The sequence below is a fragment of the Sturnira hondurensis genome, unplaced genomic scaffold (genome assembly GCF_014824575.4).
Source record: "Sturnira hondurensis isolate 20B ecotype Veracruz unplaced genomic scaffold, ASM1482457v3 Scaffold0002640, whole genome shotgun sequence".
In the NCBI taxonomy this organism is placed as follows: domain Eukaryota; kingdom Metazoa; phylum Chordata; class Mammalia; order Chiroptera; family Phyllostomidae; genus Sturnira; species Sturnira hondurensis.
In genome coordinates, this window is record NW_028075271.1 from 3,172,591 (window position 1) to 3,184,941 (window position 12,351).

At 50.8% G+C, this 12,351-nt stretch overlaps 1 protein-coding gene across 2 annotated transcripts in view; it reads right to left on the reverse strand.

The window, feature by feature from the left end:
- Window positions 1–10,198: 10,198 nt before the first annotated feature.
- The window catches only part of VPS26C (VPS26 endosomal protein sorting factor C), a 37,552-nt gene continuing 35,399 nt past the window's right edge, over window positions 10,199–12,351 (reverse strand). Inside the window, exons 8-9 of one of the 2 annotated variants that reach the window (XM_037040632.1) lie at window positions 11,397–11,515; window positions 10,199–11,354 (exon numbers count right to left, since the gene is read on the reverse strand). In XM_037040632.1, coding sequence (XP_036896527.1) covers window positions 11,433–11,515 — 83 coding nt within the window. In that variant the 3' untranslated portion in view covers window positions 10,199–11,354; window positions 11,397–11,432. Of the gene's footprint in view, window positions 11,516–12,351 lie in introns of both variants that reach the window. The other variant, XM_037040631.1, reaches the window with a different exon arrangement.

The window sequence follows — 12,351 nt, forward strand, 5'->3', positions numbered from 1 at the left end:
GGACATATTGAAACCTTCATCTAATATTAAACTATTGCTAGTCATGAAAATATTGGTTATAAATAAAAATGTCTAAAAATACTAGTTATAAAGCCCTGACTGATGTGGCTCAGTGGATTGAGTGCCAGCATGTGAACCAAAGGGTCACCAATTTGATTCCCAGTCAGGGCACATGCCTGGGGTGCAGGCCAGGTCCCTGGTAGGGGACACACGAGAGGCAACCATACATTGATGGTTCCCTCAGTCTCTTTCTCCCTTTCTTCTTCCCTCTGTAAAAATAAATAAATAAAATCTTTTTAAAAATACTAGTTATAAAAAGTAATATTGTGTCCCTGCAGTAGAGGTTTTTCAGTCTCTCTCTGTCTAGGAACAAAACAGAAACCAACACTGGTCTCGATTGTAGGAATGAGGAAAAGGCACAATTTGCTTTATTATCTTTTTATAGGAAAGTCACAACCAAACAGTGATTGTAGAAACTCTGATTGTAGAAAACTTGATTATTTTACAAGGTAAATAGCTCTTCCCAGAAAATCCATCACATAAAATGACTTTTTAAAAAATATATTTTATTGATTATGCCATTACAGTTGTCCTATTTCCCCCCTTCATTCCCCTCCACCCTGCACACCCCCTCCCCCACCATTCCCCCCTTTAGTGTATGTCCACGTGTCTCAAGTTCTTTAGATTCTACATTTCCCATACTATTCTTGCCCTCCCCCCCATCTATTTTCTACCTACTGTCTATGCTACTTATTCTCTGTAACTTCTCCCCTGTTCTCCTCCTCCCACTCCACTGATGCTAACCCACCATGTGATCTCCATTTCTGTGGTTCTGCTCCCGATCTAGCTGTCCTCTTAGTTTGCTTTTGTTTTAGGTGTGGTTGTTAATAACTGTGAGTTTGCTGTCCTTTCACTGTTCATATTTTTTATCTTCTTTTTCTTAGATAAGTCCCTTTAACATTTCATAAAATAAGGGCTTGGTGGTGAGAAACTCCTTGAATTTGACCTTATCTGAGAAGCACTTTATCTGTCCTTCCATTCTAAGTGAAAGCTCTGCTGGATAAAGCAATCTTGGATGTAGGTCTTTGGATTTCATGACTTGGAATACTTCTTTCCAGCCCCTTCTTGCCTGTAAGGTCTCTTTTAAGAAATCCGTTGACAGTCTGATGGGTACTCCTTTGTAGGTGACTGTCCCCTTATCCCTTGCTGCTTCTAGGATTCTCTCCTTCATTTTAATCTTGGCTAATGTAATTATGATGTACCTTGATGTGTTCCTTCTTGGGTCCAACTTCTTTGGGACTCTGTAAGCTTCCTGGATTTCCTGGAAGTCTATTTCCTTTGCCAGAATGGGGAAGTTCTCCTTTATTATTTGTTCAAATAAGTTTTCCACTCATGGCTATTTCTTTTCCCCTTCTGGTACCCCTATAATTTGGATGTTGGAACGTTTAAAGATGTCCTGGAGGTTCCTAAGCCTCTCCTCACTTTTTTGAATTATTGTTTCTTCATACTTTTCCATTTTTTTCTTCCTTCTGGTCCACTCCCTTGATTTGAGTCCCAATTTCCTTTCCATCACTGTTGGTTTCCTGTGCATTTCCCTTAACTTCAATTAGTTTAGCCTTCATTTGTTCCTCTAATTTGTGACTAAAATCAACCAGTTCTGTGAGCATGCTGATCACCAGTATTTTGAACTATGCATCTGATAGGTTGGCTATTTCTTGGTTGCTTAGAGTTATGGGCTCTGGGGCTTTGAGTTCTTCTTGAGCCATAATGTTTTGGTCTGTTTGCACCTGTTATGTATGAGGGGCAGAGCCCTAGGTGTTCACCAGGGTGGGGCAACCCAGGTCGCTGGGTTGTGACGCTGTATGTGAGGGTGGGGTCAAAGAGGGGTAATGGCGGCCCCCTCTGCTGCTTCCCGCTGCTGGGGCCCGCGAGGTCTGTCTCACTGCTCGCTCCTTCACCTGGTTGATCTGCGCACGAATGTGTGACTGTGGTCAGGTGGCCTCCTTGCACCCCCACTGGGTCTGCCCGTTGCCACCCCACACCTGGGATCTGCCAACCACCACCCGTGCACCTGGGTCGGTCTGGCCGAGTTTTCCTGCGCAACCCCGATCCGCCAGCCACTGACTCTGCCCCTCTTACTGGTCTGGCTGAACGGTTCGTGTTGTTGGACTTCCGTATAGTTCAATTTGTTGTGTTTGGGTTGTGTTTTTGTTACTATAGCTTTGTTGTCTTTAACCTTGGTTGTGCAAGGAGGCACAGTATTTCCACCTACACCTCCATCTTGGCCAGAGGTCTAAAATGACTTTTTAAATGCCATTTTTCTTACTAAACCAAATACTTACTTTTAAAGTATCATTCTCACAGGCGGTATCCCACTGCGGTTTTGATTTACATTTCCCTGCTGATTAGTGGGGTTGAGCATATGTCCCTTGGCCACCTGTATGTCCTCTCTGGAGAAGTGTCTGTTCAAGTCTTCTGCCTATTTAAAATTGGATTGTTTGGGGGTTTGGTGTTAAGCTGCATGAGTTTCTTATGTATTTTGGATATTAAGCTCTTATTGGATGTATCATTTGCAAGCATCTTAGCCCACTCAGCAGGTTACCTTTTTGTTTTGTTGATGGTTTTCTTTGCTGTGCAAAACCCTTTTAGTCTGATGTAGTCCCATTGGTTTCTTATAGCTTTTGCTTCTGTTGTCCAATGAGACATGTCCAGAAAGATACTGCTCAGACTAATGTCAAAGGTTTGCTCCACGAGCATATTTTTAACAGGTGCTTTAAATCTGTTGTCTGCTAATTTGACCACGTCTGGCCCTTCTGGATCAATTTCTTTGACGGACTTTCCCCTGTTATGGACTACATTCTTCTCCTTCTTGGGGTGCCCAGCAATTTTGACCGATGCTAGTGTGTTGTGTATTACACATCGAGTGTCTGAAGCTTGTGGCCTCAAGAGTGTTGAGTTTGTCGTGGCTGCAAACTCATGGCTTGCAGCAGCCTGACCCATTCAAGGCTTAACCAGTTAAGCTTTGTTGGGATGGGGTTCAGCTCCTACTGAAGCCTGACCCTTCCGGAACCTTCACTCTGGCTGTTTGGAATTCACACATTGCCAAGCAGTGTGTCAGCTCTGAGAACTATTCTGTTCACAGACACCCTGTATTTCCTCGCCTTTCGGAGTTTCACCCCATACATACACAACTAAGACTTTAGCAACACGACTTTACGACTTTCTCTACGACTATCTTGCCTTTCCAGTATTCTGATCCCCAAACTCCAGCCACCTCAGTTCCATTCCGACTCCAGTCTCTGCCTCCCCAACTTAGCAAGGACGCGCTGGGCTCAGGTTACTTGCTCCAGGTGTCATGGCCCACGTGTTCTGAATGGACTTATCTTTGTTAAGTCAATTAGCATTATTGGGCCTCCTCTGTAAGCCACAGACTACCCCAGGCACGTGGGATATGTCGGCAAGTCAGACAAAACCAAGGTCCTCCTGAATGAAGGTAGTCTGTTCCAAATTCAGGCCACAAAGTTTCTGCAACTTGGAATATATGAAAAACTATCAAACTGTGCACTTTAAAAGGGTAGATTTTATGGTCCTTGAATGATATCTCAAAGATGTTAACAAAAAAAGGTGTATGAAAGATATCTTTTGGGTGGAATAATCTAGATGATTCTCTCCCTTATATATGTTGGAAATTTCCACAACAACAAAAAAAAATGAAAGAATGCGTATTGTGTGGCGTCCACAGAGATGTCCTCCTTCAACCCACCTATGTGACAAATTATATTAATAGATGTTCTATGAACTCTCTTTTTGTCTCTGAAGTAAACCCTCCTTTTTGGTCATGGTATATTTCTTTTGTAAACACACGGAAAAATTAACTTGTGCACATCTTACCTAGGACTTTCGCATCCATAGTAGTAACTGATCTAGGTTTGTTGGGGTTTTTCCCACGTTGTTAATACTTAATTTTCCCTTGTTGTAAAACCTCTGTGATCTTAGCTGGCACGTGACCACACAGAACAATGCATTTCTTGTGTCTTTGCAGCTGTTTGTGGCCGTGTGAGCTCTTGATGATGGGACACAGGCAGAAGCCTCCTGTGGCAGCTTCTAGACCCCTTCCTGAGTAGAGCTGGCCCCTGGCCTTTGCCCAGTTTCCCAGCTCCACCCTTTCCCTCGCCCTGCGGGAGGGTGGATGCGATGACAGGCACTGCTCACTTAGACCCTGAAGACAAGGGCCACGCCTGACCGAAGGTGCCACCATGAGCGGGAAGTGGCTTGGATTGCTGAGGACGTCATGGCTCTGCGCTGCCGTGCCAGCTCCGGACTGTCTACCTGGGCGCACTTATGTGCCTCTAGTTCGGGCCGCTCGACCTTGGCTCTCCCTCACTCACAGCCAATGGCTGTGAGTCCTAATGCCAATGGCTATGTTGGATTTCGGGGTTGGGGCTAAGGTGGCCTCATACAACCAGCTGGGAGGTTTTTCATCCTCCTCGGTGACCGGTGAGCTGACCGTTTACAGAGCGGAGCAGCTATTGGGCCCCCGAGGCCGTGGGGCCCGCCACCCATTTAGTGCTGTTTCCTCACCATCCTTCCCACTTCTGTCCGAAGGCCATTTGATCAGGTCACCTACCTCCGCTGGAGTTACTCAGCACTTTACTGAAGTTCGCTAATTTATTGGCAGGAAAGGTACCTCATTTAGTATTATAAATCTTTTTTTCCCTTTCTTTTTTCTTTTGCTGCAAGAAGCTTTATTGTTTCCTTGGGGCCTTGGCAGGGGGAGGATCCAGGGGCATGAAAGGCTGCCTAGTGGCTGCAGGGAGGGGCTCGGCCAGACCCCAAGGGATGTAGACGAGGCCCCATGAAGGCCTCTGGGCTCCACAGGCTCCTGCTCCTGCCTGAGGGGGAGCCTTTGGAGGAGACACTCGCCCAGCAGGGCGCCGCCAGCCCATGGAGGGAGCCAGGTGTTGCCCATCTTCTTGGTGAGCTTCACCTGCTCATTCAGGCTGGGGCTCAGCAGGAAGTCCGGGAGCTGAGGGGCTGCGCACGCAGAACTGGGCCTGCAGGTGCAAAGAGCCTGCGTCAGGTTCTCCTCCAGGACCAGCAGCCTCCCTAGCGTCTGGTGTCACCCACTCATCCTGGGATTGCTTCTGCTCATCCAGGAAGAGGGTGCAGCTAAGGCGCTGTTTTTGCATCTTCAAAAGACGCTGGGAGCCCTGGGCTTCAGCCCACGCCCTGCAGGGGCGCAGTGGACAGAGCCCGGAGCAAGGTAGGACTGAGAGGCCCGCAAACGTGGACAGACCAGGCAGTTCGAGGGGCCTCCACCTTGGGGGATAATCCTGGTGAATTGGGGAGCTCAGGTTGGTCGGCAGTCAGGAGTGAAGGTCAAAAAATGGGGTTGGCTTCTCTGGTAGGCTGAGGGTGGCTGAGGTGGTTCTGAAGGTGGCAACTGGACAAGAGGTTGGTGGGTGGTTGGAGGCTGGAAGAAGGGGCGTCCTGGGTCCATGTCATCCAAACACTGTTGAAGCAGGAGCCGGGTCCAGGGGACCTCCAAGGGCACTGCTAATATTGGGCTGGCCAAAAAGTTTGTTTGGTTTTCCCGGTGCAATGAATGGCTCTAGTGGTGCTTGGTTGTTTTAACTTGGTGAAAAATTGGTGAAAAATCAAAATTGGTGATTTTTTTGAAACCATTTTAATATTGAAGATGAAAGAAAATATACATTTTGGCATATTATGCTTTATCATTTCAAGAAAGATGAAAATGCAACTGAAATGCAAAAAATGCAGTGTAGGAAGAAGGTGCTGTGACTGATCAAACATGTCAAAGTGGTTTGTGAAGTTTCTTGGTACTATTGACATTTTGGCCAAATAATTCTTTGCTGTGGGCTGTCTTGTGCATTGGAAGGTGTTTAACAGCACCTCTGGCCTCTACCCACTGGAAGGCACTAATGGAGATAGCTGGCATACTCAAAGTATTCAAATCAATAAAGTAGTGGTGAAAATGAAAAATACCTTTTATTTTATGGAACCCACTAAATGGATATTTTGGCCAACTCAATATAATTCTTATTGGGCTTCTTTTAATCTGAAGTTGTTCCTAGTGTTACATATTTCTTTCTTTACATTTTGTTTTGCTCTATTTAAGATCTTCCACTTGAGTTAGTCTTTTCAAAGTACCAACTGATGGACTTATTTATACATTTTTTGATAGTGTTTTTGCTTTCAAATGAATTCGTTCTTTTATCATTCTTTTCTCTTAGGTTTTTTTTTTTTTGAATGCCTAAACTCACTAGTTTTTAATCTGGTGTCATAACCACATTTAAGGCTATGAATTGTGCCGTGATTGCAGCATTGGCTATTGCTGTTCAGCGGGTTCCTTCTCATTGGAGTATAAAAGGGCCTGCAGCCCTGACCAGTGTGGCTCAGTGGGTCGAGCGTCATTCCACAAAGTGAAAGGTCACCAGTTGGATTCCTGTTAGGCCACATGCCTGTAGTGCAAGTTCAGTCCTTGATCAGGGTGCATGTGAGAGGCAACCAATTGATGTTTCTCCCCCTCTCTTTCTCCTTCCCTTCCCCTCTCTATAAAAATAAATAGAATCTTCAAAAATAAAAGGGCCTGTAAATGAAGTTTTGGATTCCTCTTTGATGGATGTTATATAATTTAAAGTGTTTATATTGAATTCTGATTTTTGTTTGGTAATTAATTTCTAATTTTATTGCACTAAAAGAGAGTGTATGGCTTGGGCAGTTTCTGCTTAAAATTTTATTGAGAGTTTTCTATTTCTTTGTGGCAAAAATATATAATTGTTGAAAGTTTTCTATAGATTAAAAATAACATATTTTCTGTAAGCTATAAAGGCACATGGCAGTGAAAATTTTAGGAAGTAAACACTCATTTCTTAAATTTGATCATGTATTGGGCTTTGAATTTGGGTGTTCTTAATGCATACTAATGTTGAAAGTATTTTTTAAATGAATATTTAAGACTTTATTTTTCGGCTGCTTCCCACGGCTAAGTCTGAGCACAGCCTTTTCTTGGTGGCCCCAAGCGGCCCAGCCACTGGCTGCTCATCTCCAGACAGGAGAGTTTGTCCCATTGCTGGCAATTAAGACCCAGAGGTTGTAGCATCGACGTCCTTGAGGAAGGTGGGCAACAGTGACCCGAGAAAGGAGTGACACCCCTGTCCGGGGACCCTCGCTCCACAAACTGTACCCCTCAGAAGCCCTCCTCTCTGGGGCTGCTTCTCCCCGGCTTCCATGCCAAGCCCCCTGCCACAGCGGGCCTGCGAAGGCCACCAGACGCAGGCCTCTTCCTGGAAGTGCCCGAGGGTGCAGAGCGTAGGCGTGCTGAGCCTTTCAGTGCCCCGCCCGGCCTTGGGCAGACGGGCGCTCCCTCCGATCTGGGGAGCATCTCGGGGCAGCAGGGGCAGATTGCGTCTCGTCCTCCTCCAGGTAACAGCCTGCTGCGTGGCTTCTGTGTGTTACACAGGAAGCCCTGGGGGTACTGGCCGGGGTTGGGGGTGGAATACCCCACAGCGTCAGAACCCGGCCTGCTGGGCGGGGGCTCAAGGCCTTCCCATTTCCCCAGCAACACCCACAGAAAAGCAGAGTGGGGTGCCAGGGAGCCTGGCCCAGTCTTCCCCCCTCGGTTTGCCGCCCCCCACCCCGCTGAGTGATGCACTGTAGCGATCTGACCGCATTTTGTGGTGGGTGGGGTCAGGGCAGCTTTGCCTGCACACGCGAGCTGCCCTTGGCGTTGCCCTTGGCACTGCCCTTGGTGTCCTGAGTAAAGGCGCGTCCTCTGACTACCACCACCGCCGCCGCTGGGAGTGTAAAGGGCTCTCAGAGGTTGGAGCCCGTTGCCCAGGAGGACTCCTCCCACCCCCACCTGTGGCCACACGTGGGACTTTTTCCTACTCAGGCGGCTCGTTTGGAGTCTTGTGGTCACAGGATTATTTACATTTAAAAGGTGGCCTTCCCTCCAGAGAGCATTTTTCTAGGCGGTTGTTCTGCTGTGCGATTTTTCATCTCCTCTCATTCGGAAACATAAACTTCCTTCAGCCCTCTTTGAAAACTAGCTGGGGGTCAGAAGGGTGGTTGGTGAAGAATGTGGTTCACGAGAGCCCCGGGGACAAGGTCCCACGCACACCTCGGTAAGGGGTGAGGGCGGTGTGGGGGACACCGGCCCACAACTCGGCTGTGACGGGGACAGGGAGGGTCCTGGCCACTCTGCTCCACGGTGAAGTGGGGGCGACAACCCCTCAGATGGCTGCTGTGAGGTCACACACTGCGCCAGCTCCAGTGCTGAGTGGGGTGGAGACGTTCCTGACACCCTCGTCGATGGAAGGAATTCAGGACTCGAATGCGATTTACCTGGGACGCTGGGGCCTCTGTCCACCCACCTCGTTCCTACACTGGATGCAGCCGCAAACACTTCCTCTGTCCCCGAACTCTGTCTTCGTTTGCTCCAGCTGATCAAAACTGAGGTGACTGGACGTCAGCAAACACAGCGAAGTCCTCAGCTCCTCTCACCAGATGACGTGTGACAGGGAAATGGAAGGAAACTGGGCCGGGGGGCAGGGGGGGGATGTGAAGCCCTGACGAGGCATGGTGAAGGGTAACCTGGACTGTGGCAGCTAGGCTGCTCCCTGGGGGTGGTGGGGACGCGTGGGGACACCGCTACCCCTCTCTGAGGCCGCCCTACCGTGTCGGCCGGTCCCCAGCACCCAGAGCAGGCCTGACCCAGAGGCACACCTGAGGCTCCCCTGGCACACACTCTCATTAGACCCACACCCGCAGTTGGTGTCCGTCAAACACCCCAGCGACTTGACCTGCCAAGGCGGAGCTCCCAGAGCAGCGCAGGGCCCACCCCTCTGGGTGGGGGGGGGGGTTCAGCCTCACCTGATGTAGGGCTTCCCGGCAAGTTCCAAAGATGCCTGGCACCAGGGGGTGGCAGCCAGCACACCATCAAGTCTGCAGCAGCAGCTGTCTTCCCAAAACGCAGGCCAGAACTGCTGCATTACAGCTGTCATCACAGAAGTTCATACTCGGTAGTAAGTTGACACTTTTTTCTGGGAAAACCGTAACTTAATCGTTTTAATTGACTGGAGAACGAGTGACTGAAAACCAGCCCATTTTCCTCAGTAACTAACTACAGGCAAGGCACTCAATAATCCAGAGGCTAGAGAGCAAGTCCCTTTTCTTTCTCTCTCCTGTGATGACACGGTGATGACAATGACACAGGTGAAGAGGTGAGGTGTTATGCTTACTTGTGGCCAGCACAGTCTAGGTTGGGATGCAAGCCTGTGGGATCTGGCCTCCAGGGGCCCACATCCTCCATCACATGACCACATGTAGCTGCAAAGGAGTCAGAAACAGGTCTCTTGCCAGGTGGGCATGGTTCCACGGCAATACAGCCATGTTTCTGAACAAACGGTGGGCAATCAGAGGGATTGTGGGAGAGTCTGGTGACCTGCTACAGCCCCAGTCACAACTGGCACATGGGAGTGACTCAGCCCCATAGCTTTTAAGGGGTGAGTCAGACTCAGATTCAGCCCCCGGGGAAGTAGAACATTCTACTTCTGTCTGGTTTGAGAGAGCCTCTGTCCCCATTTCTACCAAATGCCAGAGTTCTACCTCCCACCAGCTATCACAAAGGTGGGCTTAGGACAAGGACTTTGGACAAACTCAGGCACGATGTTTGGCTCTTCTAACATTTTACTTCTGATTAACTTCTCGGCCTTCTCAGGAATCTACAACATGTCTGAGAACTGGACCCAAGCCCTATTTCTTCTGGAACTCTGATGGCCAAAATGTGTCCCTGCCCGAAGGGACATTTCCAAAGTAGTAAATTCATAGTTCAGACTCTCCTTCACCGCCCCCCCCCCCATCCTCAAATGAGAGTCTGACAACTCCAGCCTCCAGGGGTGGACAGACCCAGCTCCACCCAGGGCAGCTGGACACCCGAGTTTCCCTTAACAGCCTCTGGTGGAAGTCCCCAGCCACAGAGGAGGCGGAACGTCTGGCCCCACGCCCTTGCCAAGGAAATGCAGCAGATGGCTGGGCTGTGGCTCCTCCAAAGATAACAACTGCTCCCTAAGGAGTCATCTTACTGGTATCTGTAAAATGGGCTTACTAAAGAATTGACATAGCATTACACATTTGAAAGCATTTCTCAAAATTCTCATTTGGCTTTTTTTTAATTAAAAATGATTTCTACCTGTGAAATATCCCCCCAAGTAGAGGCTCCTTGTTTTCCGCTGCTTTAAACACATCAAGGAGAGATGGGGCGTGAGCGGAGCCCTGTGAACCGGCCACGTGTCCTGAGGAAGCCAGCCCTGGATGGCTCTGCACGCGTGGGCTCCCTCTCCCTGCGAGGCCCTGTGGCGAAGCTGTGCCCGGGTCAGGGTCGTCTGCACTCAGGATCCAACGTGCTGTCCGAGGACAATGGCCGTCCACGTGAGCCCGCCCAGGCCAGGGACTGGCAGCAAAGGCCATGCGGGGCTCAGGGCTTCCTTCTGAGGGCTGGTCACTGGTGGACGATGGGAGGAAGGGCAGGACGGGAGGGAAGAAATGGGCTGTGACAGGCTCACCTTACGCTGTGGACCACAGAGCGGGGCTAAGGAGGAGGTGGCTCCAGGCCCAGCTCCCTGGCCAGGACACAGGCAGGGCTGGAGAGAGGCCAAGTTCATTGAGTCCAGGACACTTCTGGCCCCAGCCAGTGTAGACACGTGCTCACCTACCACCCCGGAAACGAGCCTCCCAACACGACACGGACTCATGCCCCCCACATAACGTGGCTCTGAAGGGCATTCTGGGAACGCAGTGGCACACAATTTTACACCAGGTCCTGAGACTTCAGAAATACGTCAGCCACTGTCACCAACTCCCCTCAGTCCTAGGGCAGCAAGAAAGACTGTCTTCCAGTTCTCTAAGAGCTTCAAGGTCATGAACAGTGTGGGAGAACGACAGAGCTCAGTGGAGGCAGCTACTTGGCACCCTCCTCGGAGGGCACCTGTGGATGCCACCAGCTAGGGGGTCCCTGCCCTGCCGCCTGTCCCTGCCCTGCTGTGGCTCTGCAGTCGCAGGCCCAGGACCTCGCTGCCCAGCAGAACTCAAACTGCTGTCACCGCTGCCCTCCGCCCCACACAGCGGCAGCACAGTCAGGCGGCCTGCGGAATTCTGCTTCCTGAGTGATCCTGCCAATAACGCTGGGAGACCCTGATGGATTTAAAGAGAAGGTCTGACTAGAGGCGCCCGCTGGGAGCAGAAGCCTCGAGGAAATGAGGAAGAAGGCGACTGTGATGTGAGGGGCCAGGTCTGTTTCTGGGGCAGAATCATCGAGAAAGGCGGCGTGTGCCGGGCTCCGCCTCCCCGCAGGCCCCCGCAGGTCCCTGCAGGCCCCAGCGGCTGCATCTCCATCGGCAGCTCCGCCCGGGCTACATCCTGCACAGCCTCAGCGGGAAGTTCTCCGTGATGAGGTGGTCACCCTGCAGCAGCACGACGACGTTCACCTCGAATTCTGAGAAGACAAAAGGACAGACGGCTCCACTCACCTGCCCGGCTCCACTCACCTGCCCGGAGCCGGAAGCGGACAACGAGCCCTCCGCAGGCCCCGCCCGCTCTGAGCAGCGAGGGGCCAGTGTTGGGTCCTCATGCACCCCCTGAGCTTCCGGGAGAGGGGACCTGCTGGAAGTCCCCTGAACACCTGCTCAAAGTGCATTTCTCCTCACCTGGGGACAGGCAGACATCAGCTTCCCCAACCACACTTTCCTGGAGGGGAGCTTCTGGAACCCTTCCGATTCACTTACCCTCCTTTGCTTTATTTTTACGTTTCCCACAGTTGTTAGTGGAATGGCGGACCCCAGTGGCCTGCAGCTGCTCAGGTACCGGCTCCCTCCCCAGTGGGAAACAGTGGTCTGAGAAGCATTTGGCTGAACTTGTTCTTCTGGATACCCAGAGCTTAACTGGAACACCTGCCAGTTGTCTGTCTTGGACCTTTCGGCAAACAGGGTCCTTTCTCTCTTTGGCTGCTACGTGTGGGCCAGCCTTGTCAACTAGGCAAAGGGGCTGTGGGGGGGGGGGCAGCTCCCTGAGCACGGGGCAGCCCGGCTCCCAGCTCATGGGCAGAGGGAGGTGGCAGGGCCTGTGTGGGCAGAGAAGTGGCTGGGCTGCAGGGACAAGGGTGCCCGTCCCACCCCGTGATGCAGGAGCTCAGATGTGGAAGGGGCTTGGGGTCACCGGGTCCGGGACCCCACCTGTGCCTGGAGTTCCAAGGACAATGCCCCGTGTGTGACTGTCATCTGCCCCATGAAGTGCCTCCCCTGCCTTTGATCAGTCACAGAGCAAGAAGGGCCC